This window comes from Acomys russatus, chromosome 20 (assembly GCF_903995435.1).
Source record: "Acomys russatus chromosome 20, mAcoRus1.1, whole genome shotgun sequence".
NCBI lineage: Eukaryota > Metazoa > Chordata > Mammalia > Rodentia > Muridae > Acomys > Acomys russatus.
The window spans coordinates 14572776-14592879 of record NC_067156.1 but is presented as its reverse complement, the minus strand read 5'-3'; the positions used below and the strand labels follow the sequence as shown (position 1 = coordinate 14592879).

General features: G+C 41.5%; 1 protein-coding gene and 1 pseudogene across 2 annotated transcripts in view; both read right to left on the bottom strand.

Annotated features, from left to right (window-relative positions):
* Kiaa1328 (KIAA1328 ortholog) overlaps positions 1-20104 on the bottom strand; it is a 244380-nt gene that overhangs the window by 33487 nt on the left and 190789 nt on the right. For both annotated transcript variants that reach the window (XM_051163627.1, XM_051163626.1), the window contains one exon: positions 8305-8486. In XM_051163627.1, the coding sequence (XP_051019584.1) occupies positions 8305-8486 (182 nt within the window). The remainder of the gene's footprint in view (positions 1-8304; positions 8487-20104) is intronic.
* Positions 14222-14816, bottom strand: LOC127204525 (60S ribosomal protein L19-like; annotated as a pseudogene).

Below are 20104 nucleotides of genomic sequence, written 5' to 3'. Positions count from 1 at the left end.
TTTCTGATGATCTGGGCTTACTATGAGAATGCCTAAGAAGGCAAACTGTTTTAATTTGTTCCTTTTAACTATTATTAACAAAAATCCTCTTGTTGACAAAACAGAAAATGCAAAACAGATGCACTTGCATCTCCAGACCTTTCAAGTTGAAGAATTCTCTTTAAAAGCATTTAGGATTAGACATAAGCATCCCATTTCTTTTAGAGACTCTGTATTGGACAATAACATGTATCATGTGGAAGACATGACCAGCTTTATCTTCCTACAGCATGGGCTCACCTGGCCTGTTCCCTTCTCAGAAGTATCAATTAGTTTATTAGTTACTCTTCTCTCCCAGACGTTGAATAAACTGATAGTATTAAAAGGAGGCATGTTTTCTTTTTTTGGTTTTATTTTATATTTATCACTTTTCAAGAACACAAAGCATCTCTGTCTCTGTTCTGGAGGACAGTGAGAATTCTGTCAGGTTTCTTTCTGGTTCCTTGGAATCTGCTGTCCAGTGTGCATCCCAAGTTACGTGGAAAGATCTGCTCTTTCTTGTAGGAAAGAGTGAGTGTCTACAGAACATGAAGTGAGCTCTGAGGTTAGGAATACCAGATCCTAAAAGGCCAGAAATGCCACGCATCTGTATTTTCTCCTAAGGCTCCTCTGAGTACATGTGATGCTGACACTAACTTCTTGTCTGGATTGGGTCTTATACGTCCCTCTCCATCTCCAGTGTTGCCTTTACTAGAAATTATTTTTCACACAAAACCTTTGCCATAAATATTATAAGGAAAAGGAAAGATATGGGACTTTTGTGGCTGACCAAGGTAACAAAGAGAGTAAGGCAGGAGCCTGCACCTATTTCCAGGCAACAGAGTGAGTTGTCTGCAGTATCTTTCACTGTTGTGTTTACTATGAAAAGTGTGTAACATTAAGAAGTAGGAGATCCATTCTCCCATTGAGGGACATCTGGGTTGTTTCCAGATTCTAGTTATTACAAACAAGCAAATGTCCTTGTTGTCTGGTGGAGCATCTTTCGGGTATATGCCCAGGAGTGGTATATCTGGGTCTTGAGGTAGCACTATTTCCAATTTTCTAAGAAAGTGCCAGATTGATTTCCAAAGTGGTTGTGCAAGTTTTCACTCCTACCAGCAATGGAGGAGTGTGCCCCCTTCTCCACATCCTCACCAGCAATGGAGGAGTGTGCCCCCTTCTCCACATCTTCCACCAGCATGTGCTGTCACTGAGTTTTTGAACTTCGGCATTCTGGCAGGTGTAAGATGGAATCTTAGAGTCATTTTGTTACATGTGCCAATCATTTTGTCCTTAAAAATGTTCCAAGTTTGTGCCCCACGTCACTTCTTTTCCTCCCTCCTTATCTAGGACTGTGGCAGGGTCAACAAACATCCTGGGTTCTGCGGGCCAGACAACTAGTCATGATGTTCAACTCTGTGACAGTAAAGAAAACAAGCCCAGACAGTGTGTAGACACAAGGGGCAGCTGTGCTGTGAGGTGCTTGTTGTTGGAGAGCACCGGGTGGGGAGCACTTGGAGTGCACCGGGTGAGGGGACAGTGCAAGTTCCTTGTCTCGTTTTTAAAAGTGGAGAGTTTCAGTCTTTCACAGTTGAAAAATGATAGTCTATGTAGGTTTTATGCAAAAGTTCCTCTTACTGCTTAGGAAATCTCCCACAAAAGATTTTGTTAAATGTTTTTTCTCTGTTGACTGAGATGATCATGTGGTTTTGCCTTTTTCTGCTAATGTGGTGAATTACATCAATTTTTCTGAGTTGAATCACCTTTGCATTCCTGAGTTAAATCCCATGTGGTCATGATTTATCATCTTCTTAATGTGCGGCTACATTCAGCTTGCTACAGTTTCTGTTTGGACTATTTTCATGCATATTTATAACAGGCATTGATCTACGGTTGGCTTTGTGGTTGCCTGGTTTCAGCATCGGGAACTCCTTTTTGTTTTTGTTGTTAACTTTATATTGATTTTTGTGTGTGTGTGAGTTTCATATAATGCACCCCAGTCCCACTCATCTCGCCATCCCCTCATATCTGCCCTTCACCCCTGTAACCTCCCCTCCAAAATAAAACACAAGCAAACAACAACAAAACAGAGCATAGAACACATCTCATCATGGAAGCTGTAGTATGTCACAGTGTGTCCCACAGTATATTCTTGTGTCCACACATTTTCACTTGTAAATGTTCATTGCAGTGAGTCTTTGGTCTGGTTCGAGATCTTTGGCTTCTGTGACACCATCAATATTGGATCCTCATGGGGACTCTTCCAGGCTATTCTGTTGTTGCCCTGTGTCATGGAGATCTTGCAGCTTTAGAATAGCAATACTGGCCCTTTCACATGTCCCAACAATCCACAGATATAGATTTTGGGGTAGGCCAAGTCAGAGCCCCGGATCTGCCTGGGTGGTAGCTGGGCTGGTCAGATTGCTTGCTCCCCCTTATCTGTACCACCAGGGGGAGCTCTCCTAGGTACGGTCAGCTCTCCTGCTCTTCTGTTATCACACCCTTGGGGCTGGGCTCACCAGCAGCCATGCCTTCAGAGTCAACTCCACTATGCCGCCAAGTCAAAGTTCAGGGCCCACTCTCCCTAGCACTGAAGCTTGTGAGGGGTTGGGATAGCTCTCCTGCTCTCACACCCTGGGGGCTGGTTCATCCATGCCTTTACCATCAGGGCCAGTTCCACTGTATTCCCCAGGTGAAGTGCAAGGCTCTCTCACCAAGTGCTACAGCCAGTGAGGGGGTAGGGCAACTCTCCAGCTCTCATGCCCTCAGGGCCAGCTCTTCCTGCTACTGCAGGTGACCAAGGGGGTAGGGGTAGGGCATCACCCCATGGCTCCCCACTCCCACAGCACCCATGCCAGATGTGTGGTGGGGCCAGCTCTCCCTTTAGGTCTTGAGCCTGCACATCTGCACCCCCTCCACTAGGGCCAGTTGTACTGTTCTGCCCAGACAAGGTGCAGGGACCACTTTCCCAAGTGCTGAGGAGGGCAGAGTATGAGGGATAGGGCCATCTCATTGCTCTCATGACCAGGGCTAGTTCTTCTGACTGCAGCAGGTGGGGAAGGGCAAGGTGGGAAGGGCATCACCCCTGTACCAACACCACATCATGGCACAAGAGTGGCTGGGCCAGCTCTCCCTTGCTCTGTTTTCAAGGCTGACTCACCTATTCCCCCTCAACCAGGGACAGTACTACTGTACTACCCAGCCAAGGTGCAGGGCCTTCTCAGCATAAAGGACTCCTAAATTAAGTTTAGATGTATCGCATTTGATTCTATTTTAATGGAAGAATATGAGAAGCATTTGCCTTAATTCTTAGAGATTTGGTGAAATTTACTTGTGAAGCTATATGGTTCTGGCTTATATTTCAGGTAGTTTGTGTGTTCATTTTATATAGTTCTTATAGCTTCTTTTGCATTTTTGTTTCTATGTTATTGTCTTATCCTAGGAGCCAGCAGCATGTTCATTTGGCTTTCAAAGTTTTCACATAAGATTCTATGAAAGTTCATTAGGCATAACACAAAGCAGGGCTTGGGTCAGCCTTTTGAGGAATCTACAGACAGGTCAAAACAGACCCTTAATATCTGGACCCAGGATTCTGCTTCCACTGAAATCAGGGTCTCCGATCTGTCTTGGGTTGACATCATCAACACTAAGACTAATGCCATCCCAGGGTAAAGGTTAGTCAATGCTAAGCGTCCACAATGTTCTCCTATCATGTATCTATAAAGCCATTGGTTTCTTCAGAGTTCTGATGAGGTTGATTTTTTTTGAGACAGGGTTCCACTGTGCAGCTTTGGCTGCCCTAGACTTGCTTTGTAGACCAGATTGGCCACAAACTCACAGAGATCCACCTGCCTCAGCCTCCTGGAGTACTGGGATTACAGGCCGGTGCCTCCATGCCTGGTGAGGTGGATTCTTAATAGTGTGGTCTTCAGTGTTTCTGGGAGAGGATGAGAACCTAGAGTTATCAACTCCACTGTTCTCACTGACATGCTATAATATGAAATTTTGATACAATCACTACAATGACTGTCATATTTCAGTTAGCAGAAATAATCAAATTAATGAATGAAAACTCACGATTATGGTATGAGTAGGAAACATCCCCGCATTTACTTAGGTGTTTGTCATAGTAACTCAATAACTAATGAAATTATTATATCAACTAGTACAGAAAATACAGATTTGATAAAAGCAAACACCCATTTATGACAAAGACTCTCAACCACCTAGAAGGGATTTTCTCAATCTGATTTAAAAAGTAACAAAAAAAAAAGCACCAGGAAGATCATACTTAATGCATGAAAGGCTGTCTTCTCTGAGACCTAGGACAGGTATGCAAATATAATTTTACCATTTTATTTCTGGGACTGGAACCCCTAGGCAGTCAACAACAACAACAACAACAACAAGCCATAGTTGTGGAAAGAAGTTGTTTGTGGACTTAGCTACATATGAGTCCTAACCCCCAGGATTCTTTAAAACTTATTGTACTTGGAGACAGGGCCTTTGAGATGGTCATCAAGTGCCAATGAAGTCACATGGGTGGGTCCTACTCCAGCATGATTGCTGGAGTGATATCTGTGGAAAAAGGAGAGTTAACTACAAGAAAGGACCTTGGGAAATCAGTGAGAGAAAGCCCTCTGTAGGCCCAGGGAAGGGCCTCAGGGAAGAAACTGATTAGCAGAGGGCACAGAGAACTTTTGGTCATCAGGGAAATGAAGGGTGACTGCACGGGTGTAAACAGTCACCAGGCTTATCAAACTGTACATCTAAGACATGTGCCACTGTATTGTATATAATTAAACCTCAATTCAAAGAAAAGGAAATGAAATAATGACTATGGTTTTCTTGACTTCTTAGGCACTGCTATTTGAAGGCCTCACTATAGTCCTTCTCTTTGACAATAACAATCAATCATCATAAGGACTTTGATGATGTAAGCATATATTTTGCTTAAATCACTTAATCACTGTAGGCACTGAGGACAAAGGTCTAACTGATTAGGTCCTTATTTTAGGAAAATGAAACAAGAGCAGAAAAAGAAAAATCAATATATTAAATGTTATGTTAATTTAGTCAACAAATATATAATGAGCACCCACTATGTGTGGAGCTACGTTCTAAGACATAGAGACATACAAATTATTGTCTAGTAGTACAAGACCTAAATTAATTTTCTTATAATTAGATATAAAATACAAATAACAGTAATAATAAAGGAAACATAAGTAAATGATCATTAGAGGCCAGATGAAATCGCTTCTGTACTTTGATTCTTTCAATATTCTTATTTTGTCTCTTGTGTTTATCCACCATGGGTCATTATGATGTGCGCATTGCTATAGGTACAGGCTCACATACAGACATCATTAGGAACATTAAAGATTATTGTTTACTTCAGCAAAGCCTATGATAATCATTTTCCAGTTTAAAAACATGTGCTTGAGATCTCCTCACGGAACTCAACCAGTGATGGTGGCTATGTAAGGTTAGTCTAAAAGAATCCCCAAAGAAAAGATGAAGAGTGTGGCCAACACTCCCAGCTAAGCTGAAAATACTCTGGAGTGAAGTTTTGCCATAGATGCGAAGGGATTCAGAGACGTATGACCAGAGCAAGCAGGAAGCATCCCCAAGGACAGCAGGGACCTTTGAAATGACTTTCAGCCAGAGTTCAGAAAGCTGCTAACCCCAGGATCTAACGTTTTCATGCTGGAACTGGTGCTCAGTGGCCTCAGCCCCAGCTAGGTGATCAGCATCACTGGAGGAATGCCCTAAATTCCCAGGGCTCCTGTGACAGAGAACCAGTCACTGCTCAGGGAGAAGCAGTTCTAGAATGCTGTCGAGGCACAGCAAGAAAAGAGAGGCAGGAAGGCACGTGTTCCCCCGCCATGCCTTCTAAAAGCTCTTGACCCAAGTTTAGATTTCAAGTAGCATATCTCTATTCCACATAACTCAGGAAAAAAGAAAACAACTAAAATGCAGCATCCTAAGTAGTGATAGGGAAACTGTACGCTGTAAGCTAATTTTGATAATAACATGCCTATTTTTGTTATCACAAGGCTACTCTTTGAGTCAAGATGGCAGAATGGCAAGAGCAGGAGAGGTAACGGAGTGAGGGACTTGTAATAAAGATTAACAGTCCTGCAGTAAATATCCTGTGTAGCAATTCATGATTAAGGGGCAACAACAAAAGAAACAATGCATATAAAACAGAAATGTATACCGAAAGATTCTTTCATGCTAATGAGAGGAAAGCAATTAAGGAGGTGCCAACCAAGCAGTGTAGCCTGGGCAGTTAGTGCTGGGTCACTGGCACTGTAATAACCAGGGCATCAGACTCACGGTGTACACTTGGGAAAGTTAATTCTCCCATTGGGCTAGGTGCTGCAGCAAAGGCCATGGCAGTAACCCTGCCCTGTCTCTAATCTGCACACACCAGCTCTGCACTGGCAGAGAGGCCCAAGGGGTCAACTTCATGTCTTCAGTGACCGGACAGACCATAAAAGAAGGAAAAAGTACAAGATAATCTTTTTCATGAGTAGAAAAACTTCATGGTTCCTGTGAATATCTTAAAAGGTTAAAAACTTTTCAAACTTTCTAACAGGTGAGAAAGCTTTTGATATTTTCACCAGCATACCATATCGTCCTGCCCTCCGAAGAACGAGAAAAAGGAGGGGTGAGGGGAGCTGCCAGAAAATCAAATGGCTAAAGTCAGTGTTCCTGAAAACTCTGCAGATATGTAACAGCTCTCTCCGAGTTGGATCGATTGTCCAGCAGCACTACGGGGATTCACTGTGCACAACAAAAGTGCTGCAATGTCAGCACGACACAGCACAAATAATGGGTTCTGAACTCCTGTTAGTCAAAAATGATTTTGTTTCAAATTAGAAATTGATTTTTTTGGAGGGACAGCAGCCCTTTCCAGGCTTCCGTAGCTGGACAGGGAGAGATCGGCTCCAGCACAGCCAGGCTGTCCTGACGGTGACTGACAAGTGCCTTCAGGGCGGCTCTCTAACATGGCAGCAGTCTCAACCAGCCACACATACTGTTTTGCTATGCGGTTTTTCATTTTGCCATTTCATTTTAGTGTGGGCCCCAAACACACATGTGTTGACAAGGCTTGCTAAGCTTTGCAGAGTAACCACTAGACCAGTTAGGACTGGCTCTCCCCTCTGAAGTACAAAGGCAAGATTAAGAAAGACCAAAGTGAGGGCTTCTCATTGCTGAAAGACTCTTGCCAGAGGAAGTAGAGGCTATCTCAGACAGGAAGTCTTCACAATTTTATCTATGTCTTAGGTAGGAATGCCTAAAAGGACACTTCAATGCTGACTGTCTTCAGTGAAACTCTATAGAATATTTGCCTTATGCCAAAGAGAAATTGTGGAAGTTCCATTTTGAAACAAGTTTGGAAAAGTTATCATCTCTCGGTGACCTGGAGGGGATAATGAGATTGATCTTTAGCTTACTGCTTATTAACCCCAAGAGCACAGCAAAGTTGGCAGCATGTGGGGAAGGCAAGGAAGGGTGCATGCAAATTTTTCTCACAGAACACACCCACTCTCAAATAACTAAGCAAATGTTCAAGTTGTTGCAGAGATTAACAACAGTAGATTGCTTAACATCAGCAGGAGAAGAGCTTGCCTGGCAGGAGAGGGAATACATAAAACAAATTAGGATAAGAGTCCTGGGTGCAAGCAGAGGAGGACTGTTTCCTATACACCTGTGCACAGAGGCTCACTCCCTTCAAGTTAGTCCTTAAGGCTGCACAGGAGTCACTCCAAGCCCAACTGGGAAACACACGGCCCTCTCATTCAGCATTTCAGAGTTTTCTGTAGTTGGTTTCTTTTTAAAACCTACATATACAACAGGACGTATTAGCACTTCAAAGACTGCAAGGCACTATTTTCTCAGACTTGGGAGGTTGTGTTTTAATTATAATGTAAAGTTGTTTATGACCTCCCCCTTCCCAGGAGAGATTTTCCAGGAGAGATTTATGTTCAACTCCTTATTCTGTCAAACACTTTGAGAATGTCATTTGGTATCTACAGCCATATTTACTGCTCAATTCAGCTTTTAGAAAGAGGGCCAAACTGGACAGCATCTCATATCAGTATGCTAAGAGAAGTAAATGTAGATGTGATTTGAGACTTTAGCTGTGCCACCCACAGCCTTGCAGGCATATGTTTATCTGAAATGCTAGCTCCAGCTCAGCATAGTGGCTATCACTTGCTGCTCACTGCTTGCAGGCACCAGCCTCCTTCCTGCTGCTGCAGATGTGACACTCACCTCTCTGGAGTCTGCATGTATCGTTCTGTTGGCATATCCACTGACCATCATCCTCCACTTGTGACTGAAACTCAACTGTCTTCTTCTCCCTCCTGGTTTGTTCACTGCTTGGAGGGCTTGGGCACTTTTTAAAGGATGATGAGGTTCCATGCAGCCGTTCATCACATATCGACTTTAATACACTGAAAGAGGAAACATGAATGGACTGTAGAGGGCACAGGAAAAGGCAGACCACATGGTCATTATCTGAAATAAGCATAAGTTGCAATACAATTTATGGCAGTAAGATTTTTTTCTTATTTTAGTTGATATATAATTCGAGCATTTTTCTGAAGGTATATTTTGTGTCTTGCTACAATCGTTTTGGAGAACATATGAGTTTAATGATATTAATCCTCAAACTGTACATTTGGAGTTTTGGAAATGAGACTCAAGCCCATGAAACTGCTAATAAAGCCACAGAGTATGAGCAAGAATCAGAATGTCTATAGAAATAAGAAAGCAGCTTAAAGTGAGATGTGCATATCTAACATGCTTCCTAAGTACTAAAGATGAACATTAGGATTAAAACATCAGTCTTTGTTACCTAGGGACAGTGCAGCAACTGGAGGCCAATGGGAGTTAAATAAGCCAATAAGGAACATTTCAGTTAACTTTATGGTCTGGGATAGAGAAGCAGAAGAAAGTAAAGCAATAAGGATTCAAAGACTGGAAGAAAAGCAAAAAGAAACGAAACAGTTGTGTAAGATAAATCAAAACCAAAAGAAGAAAATAATGTGAAAACCTTTGTTGTGGTGTATACAAGGAATGTGAGACAGAAGGCTGAAGAAAAAGAAGCAGGAACACAAAGGCAGGGCACCAAGGCCAATGTATTTGTGATGGAACTACAATAGGTGACAGCCTTGGCATACTGTCACTCGTGAGTCACTTTCTAGAAGTGGAGACATGAAGAACAAATCTCTTTACCTACACCAGGGATGGGCCAACCACACATGCATGGGAGGAAGACCTAAGGATGGTGGGGTGCGGAACACAATGGCTTGGCTGGAGTGCTGAAGTCCTACTGAGAGGACAATGGGAAACAATGGAAGAATGGAGCATAGCGGGGCACACATAAGGAGATTCACATAAGGAGGCAGGTTTGTAAGAAAAATGCAAGTGCACCCACGCCTGTTCCTATCAAACGTGACAGGAAAGGGGGCTCGGCCACAAGCAGTGTTCTCAAAAAAGGTACTGATTTTAGGAACTGATTCATAGTCTGGTAGTGAATTTAAATTATCTAGAAAAGTTTTAGTAAGAGGATGCTTAGAGTCTCAGCCATCTGTGAAAAGCGAATGGACTGCCTGAGACCAGCCTCGTCTCCTCCTGTCTGTTTCCCTCTCTTCTTTATAAAAGCTCCCTAGGGGGTTCAGAAATAATGGTTGATCCTTTGAAGATGATTTCTCCTTTTGCCCAGCATTCTAAATTCCAAAGAAAAGTCACTCCTACATTATTAAGCTGTTAGCTGCTAAATAATCTTTTCCTCTTCCTGTCCCTTCCTTAAGACTTACAAACCCACAAACCAAGTGAGCTCTGGATTTCATCAAATTACATGATGGTCTTTCTTAATCTTTTGTTCTATGTATCAACGAATACAAAACGTCTTAGTTGATATGCAACTTAACTTGCATGGATATCTGCTAAACTTAACTTGCATGGATATCTGCTAAAAGAACTGCAGGAGCTAGTCCTAGGGGGCCAAAATCCACTTTAGTGTCCATCACAGAAAGAGACATATACCCTGAATGACAGTTTTCCTGTGCACCGCCTTCTCATCTGCATATGAAGGAATCCCCTTTTATATAATTGAGTTTTCTAAGATTTGTTTAAATGGGGAAAGGAGAGCTTTGGTTTCTCCATTTTTTTTTTCTCATTAATTTATTTACTCATCTTCCATTCTGATGGAATGGAGCCCCCTCCCTCCCTCCCTCCCAGCACCACACTACCAACCCTCTTTCCCTATTCCCCCATTCTCCTTAAAGAACTGGAGCCATAAAACCCCCAACAACCACCCCAACACATCAGACTCAGCACATTCTCTTCCACTGAATCCATACAAGGCAGCCCAGCTAGGAAAAGTGATTCAAAAGTAGGCAACAGAGCCATGTCAGAGACAGCCCCATTCCAATGGCTAGGAGACTCAAATAAAGACCATGCTGCCCACTAGTTACATGTCTAGGGGGCCTAGGTGCAGTCCATGCATGCTCTTTTGGTTGGTGGTTCATCCTAGATCCAGAAAGGCATACATGGTATGTACTCACTTATAAGTGGACATTAGTCATATAGTACAGCATAACCAAATCACAACCCACAGAAGCAAAGAAGCTAAGTAACAAGGAGGGCCCAAGGGAGGATGCTTGAATCTCACTCTGAAGGGGGAATCAAACAGACATCTGAAGTAGGTGGAGAGGGAACTGGGTGAGAGAGGGGATCGGGAGGGAAACGAGGGTAGAGATCAGGTGTGAGGAGAGCAGGTGTGGGAGCAACGAGGGCTGGGTGAGAGAAGGGAAACCTATGGGGTGCATCTCTGTGACAAGCTGGAAACCTTTGACAGAGTAGGCTCCTGGAGGGATATGAGGGTGAATCTAGCTGAGACTCCTAGCAGTAGGGGATATAGAGACTGAAGTGGCCACCTCCTATAGACAGGCATGGACAAAACCTTCAGTCAAAAAATTTATCTTGCCTACAAGATGTATAGGGATAAAGATGGAGCAGAGATTGAGGGAATGGTCAATGACTGGCCCAACTTGAGACCCACTGCATGGGAGAGACTCAACCCCAGATACTATTTTTTTCCTGCTTTAACTTTATTTTTTGGTCCTTAAAAAATTTTTAAATTTACTCATTTTACATCTGATTGTAGCCCCCTCTCTTGTTTCCTCCCAATCCCACCTTCCCTCCCTCATCCCCTCTACTCCCTCCTCTAATCCTTAGAAAGGGGAGCTCTTCTACCCTATCATCTGACCCAGGCCTATCATGTCTCACTTGGTCTGCCTGAATCCTCTTCCTCTGTGGCCTGGCAAGGTTGCTCTGCCGGGGGGAAGTGATCAACAAGAGGGCACCAGAATCCATGCCAGAGGTAGACCCTACTCACCGTACTACGGCACCTACAAGGAGACTGTGCTGCCTATGGACTATATCTTAGCAGCGAGTCTAGGTCCACACCATGCATGGCCCTTGATTGGTGCATCAGTCTCTGCAGCCCCACCCCCAGTCTTGGCCCAGATTTGTTGGCTCTGTTGGTCTCCTTGTGGAGTTCCTGTCCCCTCCAGGTCCTTCTACCCTCCAACTCTTCCATAAGACTCCCTGTGTTCTACCCCCAAAGTTTGGCTGTGAGTCTCAGCACCTGCTTTGATCCCCCACTGGGTGGAGTCTTTCAGAGGACCTCTTCGGTAGGCTCCCATACTGTTCCTTCTCTTCAGCCACTTTGGTGTCTATTCTATTTGCCCGTCTGAATGAGAATTATCCTCCTTAGGGTTGTCCTTTTTATTTAGCTTTATTTAGTGTTTTATTGTGGTTATCCTCTATTATGTAGCTAATAGCCACTTATAAGTGAGTATATACCATGCGTGTCTTTCTGAGTCTGGATTACCTCACTCAGGAAAGATCTTCACCAACCCACATCCAACAAAGGGATAATATCCAAAATATATAAAGAACTCAAGAAATGAAGCACCAACAAACTAAATAATCCAATTCTTAAAATGGGGCACAGAGCTAACCAGAGAATTTTCAACAGAGGAATATGGAATGGCTGAGAAACACTTAAAGAGCTATTCCACTCCTTGTAATATACCCAGAAAATGCTCCACTATACAACAAGGACATTGGTTCAATTATGTTCATAGCAGCCTTACTCATAATAGCTAGAATTGGAAAACAACCTAGATGTCCCTCAGTCGAAGAATGGATAAAGAAACTGTGGTACATTTACACTACGGAATACTACTCAGCTATTAAAAACAAAAAAAATGGGTTGTTTGGCTTGGTGGTGTTTAATTTCTTGAGTTCTTTATATATTTTGGATATTAGACTTAGTCAGATGTAGGGTTGGTGAAGATCTTTTCCCAGTCTGTAGGCTGTCGCTTTGTTCTCTTGACAGTGTCTCCTGCCTTACAGAAGCTTCTCAGCCTCATGAGGTACCATTTGTTAATTGTTGACCTTAAGGCCTGGGCTGTTGGTGTTCTGTTCAGGAAGTTGTCTCCTGTGCCAATGTATTCCAGGCTCTTCCCTACTTTTTCCTCTAACCGATTTAATGTCTCTGGTTTTATGTTGAGGTCTTTAATCCACTTGGACTTGAGTTTTGTGCATGGTGACAAATATGGGTCTAATTGCATCTTCTACATGTAGACATCCAGTTAGACCAGCACCATTTGTTGAAGATGCTATCCTTTTTCCATTAAATAGATTTGGCTTCTTTGTCAAAAATCAAGGGACCATATGCGTGTGGATTCATCTCTGGGTCTTCAATTCAATTCCATTGATCCACCAGCCTATTGCTGTGCCAGTACCACGCTGTTTTAATTATTGTTGCTCTGCAGTACAGCTTGAGATCGGGTATGGAGATTCCTCCGAGGATCTTTTATTGTACAAGATTGTTTTTGCTACTCTGGGCTTTTTGTTTCTCCATATGAAGTTGAGAATTGATCTTTGAATGTCTTCAAAATATTTTGTAGGTATTTTGATAGGGATTGCATCGAATCTGTAATTGCTTTTGGTAAGATGGCCATTTTTACTATGTTAATTCTCCCGATCTATGAACAAGGGAGATCTCTCCATCTTCTGATGTCATCTTCAATCTCTTTCTTCAGAGATTTAACGTTTTTTTCAAATAAGTCCTTCACTTGCTTGGTTAGAGTTACTCCTAGATATTTTATACTGCTTGTGGCTATCAGGAAGGGTGTAGTTTTCCTAATTTCTTCATCTACATGATTGTCATTTGTACATAGAAAGGCTACTGGCTTTTTTGAGTTAATTTTGTATCCGGGCAATTTGCTGAAGGTAGGAGTCCTCTGGTGGAATTTTGGTGGTCACTTATGTACACTATCATGTATACATATCCTATGTACACTACCATATCATCCTTCTTATCATTTGGATTCCCTTGATCTCCTATTGTCATCTTATTGCTCTGCCTAGAATTTCAAGAATTATATTGAAGAGATATGGAGAAAGTGGGCAGCCTTGTGTTTTGGCTATTTGTATTTGGTAACCTTGAAGAAAACATCTTTCCTACCAATGCATCTAAAATTCTGAATGTAAATCAATATCTATCATATCTCATCTCTATTAACTTAAAACATCTACTTAGACCTAGAAACAACATCTTAACCCCCATCAGAGACTTGAGAAAGAATAAAATTAATTACCTGAGTATACAGGGAGTGCAGGTTAGCAGCTTCCCAAATGAGAATATGACAGAGACAGTTTGCTGCATGAACAGTCACCCAACACTGGAACATAATCTTCAGCCTTCTGGCCCAACATATATCTGACAGACATATTTGTGAGGCAGGAACTATTAAGGACTTGCTTATCCTGTCTTGGCAGAGTTTGGCCATCAACTCTGCCTGCATCCAAGCTTGCCCCCATTTTTAGGCAGAATTTTGTCTGTGGTAGAAATGAGGACATTTTGCCCAGTAGTTTGTTTACCACATTTGAAGCCATCTCCATAAGGAGGTTCTTAGATGTTCATCATCCTGGATAATACCAGGAGCTAACCTGTCTCATTGTCAGTGAATCTTTAAAATAATAAAAGCATTTTAAATGCCATATTCTGTATGTCTCTGAGGTTTTTGAAGACCTAATCTAACTATTTTATCTTATCTATCTATAGAATTATATCTATCTGTTAAGCCTAGGATGTATTTATTTCCTTAAAAATGTAGGGCTTGTTTTATTTCAATGACTGATCCCTGTGCAGCCACAGCCAGGCCCCTATGTACAAACATAAGGGAAGCTATATTTCTTGGTCTCTTCCTTCTTGGGCAAAGCCTTGATGATCTCCTTCTTGGCCCAGAGCCACTCCTCTTGGCCCATGTGCACTTCCTTGGTCTTAGACCTCAGCCTGGTCAGACAGGAGCTTCTTGCAAGCTTTGTCTGCCTTCAGCTTTTTGATGTGATCCATTAGAATCCACTCATTTTTCAATACAGTCCCTCTGATCTTCAGGCATAGGCTGTGATACATATGACGGTCAGTCTTCTTAGGTTCACAATATCTCCTGAGCATAGAACTCACATCCTTCTCATCAGCGCCACCTTCCCTGGCATTCGAGCATATGCCAAATGACAAGGTGTCTTTCCAGTCCCAGAACGGACAGTCACAGGCTTCCAGATGACCAGCCCATCCTTGATCAGCTTCTGGGAGTTGGCACTGGTCATTCCATTGGTCTCATTGGGGTCTAGCCAGACTTTCTCTCCTCACAACAGAGGACACTAGAGGCAAGCCTCTTCTGAAGCTTGGAAATACTCATGGCTGCAGAATCAGCAGCAAAAGGAAAGAGCGGTTACATTTTATTTTATTTCTGTTAAGTTGGACATGGAGTATCTTCCTGTCAGTTACTGGTCAGGGAGAGTCCAGAAGTGTCCAAAACACATAGGCTAGTGTCATTGTTTCTGGCTGCTCACTATTACTGCAGTGGCTGAAGACGCAGCTAGTTTTGGTTGTGGGATATAGAGAGATGGTGGTACTGTGAGTTAGAACACACGGCCCCTAGGCTCTGTTATTTGAACAGTTGGTTTCCGGCTGAAAGTGCTGTTTGGGAGGTGGAGTGCAGCCTTTCTAGAGGAAGCACATCCCCGAGGGAGGGCCTTAAATAGTTACAGCCTCACTGCTTGCACTCTGCTCTCTCTGCTTCATGCATGTGGTTGAACATGTCATTTCTCAGCTTCCTGACCTGGTCGCTGGCTGCCATGGCTCCCCTGCCATTGTGGGTTCTCCCCATGGAACTTTAAGCCAAAATAAACACTTCCATTCATCAAAAATATTTTTCAAAAAAGTCATACCTGTATATAATATGATCCTATCTCACATCTACCCCCTTTCCTTCCCTCCAACTTTCTTTACATCCTTCCAACAGCCTTCCCCAGTCCACACTAGATGTCTAGTTAGTCTTGGCCACATGTGCATAGACGTGCAGTCATTCTCTGGAGCATGGGAACCTGCCAGTGGCTGGAACTTCAATAAAGGATGATTCTTCCTCTCCCTGCAACTGTAACCACTGCACGAGATCCTCAGCTTGGAATGCGGCTGGGATTCTGGTATAGCTCGTGTGGGTGACCAGAGTGACTGATTACTGCCAGTTTTATAAAATTTCATTTCTGTTTTGTTTTTAGAGCACTCATGTGCATCTTTCCGCTCCTTTCAGAATTTTCCCTAAGTGTTGGTGATGGTGGGGTTACTAATAAAGATGTCCCATTTAGGCTTCAACATGCAGTTTCTTATTCTCAGCACTCTGACTCATTATGCAGCTCTCCACTGACTGCAGTCCACGGCTCAACGAGCCTTTTCTGACCATGGTTGGAAGTAGTCCAGGTCTTGGTGCTAGAAGCTGGGCAGAAATACATCTTTGACTTATGATAATTTCAATTTAAGATTGGTTTATCAAGTTATCGAGTAGTTATATGATGGTGGACATAAAATCTTAATGAATGATCAGACAGGCAACTTCAGGAGAGATGTTTAGAATGCAATTAAAACTAGATGGAAATTTTAGAACTGAAACTTACAGTAGCTGATATAAAAATTAGAAAATGGAGATGAAAGCATAATAAATGTTAAGTAGGTTTTATAATAGAATCAATAGACATGACCTAATTTGAAAAACAGAAAAAAATTTGAGGAAAAAGAAGCAGATTCTCAGGTACCTTAAAGGCACACAAAGCTTTCTAGGAAGAATAGACTGAAATTTTATAGAAGAACACATGAGAACGGGGCAAAATAAGCAACTCCAGAATTGTGTCCTAAAGAGAATGTCAGCATATTTTCTAAACCTGATTCAAAACAACCTTTGACTTAATAGAACAACTGAGTAGAAGCAAAGGTAAAGAGGATCCTTCAAAGCAAGAAACATGTTAGCTACATGCAGAAGAATGTTACATCGGATGTTCTATTAACATTAGGACAGTAGTGGCCAGAAGGGAAGAGGGAAAGCTCTACAGTGCTGAAAGCAGACGAATCTGTCACCTCAGAATTCGAGGGATGTCACACAGCATCCCTCAAAAAGAAGAAATAACATTTTAAAATTAAAAACGAAAAATTCACTTCCAGAACACCTGCACTACAAGAAATAACAGGATGTTTTTCAAGTCACAGGAAAATGACACCAGATGGAAATTTAGATCTATAAAGAGAACGAGGAGAATCAGAAATAGTACATGTGTAGATAAATAGAAAAGGCTCGGTTTTTTCTTCTTGAAAATTATAGACTCCCCAAGGCTAAACTGTAACATTATGTTGTCAGGCTTATGTGTACTGAGAAACAGTATATATGAGGACAATATCACAATTAACAAGAGAATTAATTGTACTGATACAACAGAACCGATTCTACTGTCTCACGAAGTGGCAGCACAGCATACTGCTACAGTCTGCTCTAAGCTAGGAAGCATGCTGAATTGGCTACAGAAACTTTCAAAAGGAACAAAAAAGGCAAAACAAGCTAGCTAGGAGGTTCATTCTGTAAACTCAACACGTGGGAGGGTAAGAAAGGAGAATTTTCACAAGCTCCAGTCCAGACTGTGCCACAGAGTAACACCATGTCTCCAAACAGAGAGGGAATGGATGAGCCAGGCCCTTCCTCACTAACATCAGCTTAACCTTAAATGAATTAGGCACATCGATTAGTTTTTGCTCGTTTGTTGTGTGGGAGGTTGATTGTATGTTTGCAGGGCTGGACATCAAACTCAGAGCCTAGGCTCCCCACAGATAACTGTTAGCAAAACAAAAATTAGTTTCATCCAGCAGAGTCTCACTGGGTTTACAAACCACCCTGAACAGCAGGCCCCATGTCCAGCAGTATATAGGCAACACAAAACGAACTCAATGATATTTTTGGAGGCATATTTTTTTTTTATCTCATAATGCTTTGTCTGGACATTTTTAATCTTACAAGTCTTTCTTTTAATATATTTTATTTTTATGGGTTTTTTGTGTATGTGAATATGTCTCTGTATGTTTCTTGTGCCTTTGCTTTAGCTCTTTTTTACTTATTTTTTACATACATATATCAGAATATATTGTAGGAAAAAACCTATTTTCAATTAAAATAGAATCTAAATTAAGAAAATATCAGAAGACACAAAAAATCATTAAGGACACATGCATCAAAGACAATGCTTCAAAACAGAAGTAGCAAAACCTAATAAGATTAAAGACTAGAGAAATTCACATCCTACCTTGGGATTTTAATCATCTTTTGTTACCAACTGATAAGAAAAATGAGACAAAACTTCAATAAATTCTGCAAGAACACAACACATCAACTTTATGTAAACAGCACGTGCAGATCGCTGCATGCATGGTGGCCAATAGAGCCTATACTGGCTTACAAATAAATTTCAGTATCTCTCAAAAGAATTAAAGGTAATAGAATATGTAATTTAACCATAACTAAGTTAAACCAAAATAAAAGCCAACAAGTTAGAAAAATGTTTCAAGTATTTAGAAATTATTTAACATACCTAAATAATCCACAGGTTGAAAAAAAAAACTAGAAACTGGTATTAAAAAAATAAAAATACCACTTATATAAATTGGAAATATAAAGAATCATCAATAATAAGGAAAATAACTTCAATGTCTATATTAGAAATAAGTTTTGAATCACTGATATTATATTGTATAAAGCTACCAAAAGAAAACATTAGCTATAAAGTCAGGAGGGAGAAAAGAGTAAACAGTGGAGATCCAAATCGACAACAAGGCCACAAGAGAAAAACGAACACAGCAATTTCATATTAACAAAATCTGTATCCTCTTATGTCAGTACAGTCTAATCAAACATAAAAATTACAGCCACAAGTATTAGTGATCAGAGAGGATATATCACTAGAAAGCTACTGATAGTCAAGAGCCTATCACAAACAACTTTAACAATACAGTCAAATAAAATTAAATGAGAAGACATACTTCTTGTTTTATTTTTTCTGAAAGAGAAAATCAAACGAGTTTCTTAGTGTATGCAGTGCACGTTGAACAGGACAAACCCAACTGAAGTAGACTCCAAACAGGGGCCTCGAGCACTGGTTTACACAGCATCTTCAACAGAACGCAGTGGGAATTAGACATGACCACACAGACTGTAGGTTTGTCCCTTGACTTCCACAGGTAGGGAGTTAGGGAAAGTGACTTTATGAAAATAAACTAATGAAGAAAGGCTTGTCAGTTCCTCCAGGGCCACGTCTGAACTGGTGAGAGATCTCTTGTGATTAGCATCCATCCTTTCTAGGCATGGGAATAGAGACACCATTATACTTTTAGGTCTTGATTTTTGGCCAATCATGGGAGGGCAGAGAGTTTTTCTGACTCTGCTCATGGTTAATTGTCTTCAGCTCAAACTGTTATGCTAAAGAAGCACATTTTGTAATGATGTCCTTTGGTTTCCTTCACACCACACAAAACATCCCCCAAAACCCCTGAAATACTACAGAGGGGCAAGAGATAAGAATTCTTTTTAAGATATACATACAATAACAAAAAACAACAAACCATTTCACACACTAATTTTACATAAATTATAAACCATAGCAGTAAAAGTTTTCCCAAACATTGGCAAGAAATACTGAAAAAATAGTTGGTCCCTGATGTTCTTTTGAAACTCACCTAGGACTAAGGATGAGGAGCATCATATTCCCTTGCTTCGTTTAAGACTCAGGGAAAACACAAATGTGCTCTCAGGATGCTTAGGGCCAGCAGTAGTGGATATAAACTGCGGTTTGTCATCATGATCATTTCTAATATCTAGTGCAAGGCAATCTTTTATACAAGTTAACTGATTTCTGCAGCCTTTCAATCTCTTTATTATCTGTGTTGGCAGTGGGAATGGTTTCCTTTCTAGAAAATTCTCCCTTATGGTCCGGGATATTTGATGTCAGTACTTGCAACTCTATCTTTTTGCCCTTTACTTCAGCAATCATCTTTAACAGGTTATCTGTCTTTTCTTGGATGACCTTATTCTGCTTATAGACTTGATTTTAATATTCCAGAAACATCGCAACCATCCATTCTTCCTTTAATTTCGAAAACAGCTTCCCTGAAAGTGCTGTACTGAGAGACCTCACAGGCGCCTCTTAGCCACAGCCCTGCTAGGATTGCCACTGTGACTGCTTCTGAACTTCCTGCCAAGTTCACTCATGCTTTATCAAAGGCTGCCAGGTCATCTTTTACCACTGTGTGAGAGCCTGGGTGGCCCGGTGCTGCCTCTGCCTCTGCCAGACAGGATGCATCTGATAGAAACCAGCCAGCTGCTCCACAACCATGTTGATGCCGAAAAATCTCAATCGTAGTTTTATCATGTATAAGAAATAAGTATTAGCAAGCTTACATTAATTCTTTCAGAAACAAAAGACACTTCTCAATAAATTTTGTGTGATTATATTATATAAAAATCCTGTGGAATGTAACAACTGGGTATTACTAAGTCATAGCCCACATGAACATGTGACACAAGAATTCTCAACAAAATATTAGTAAACCAAATACTGGAATATATGGGGTGTAGCACATAATGACCCAGTGAGTACTGCAAAACGCAATGTTCGC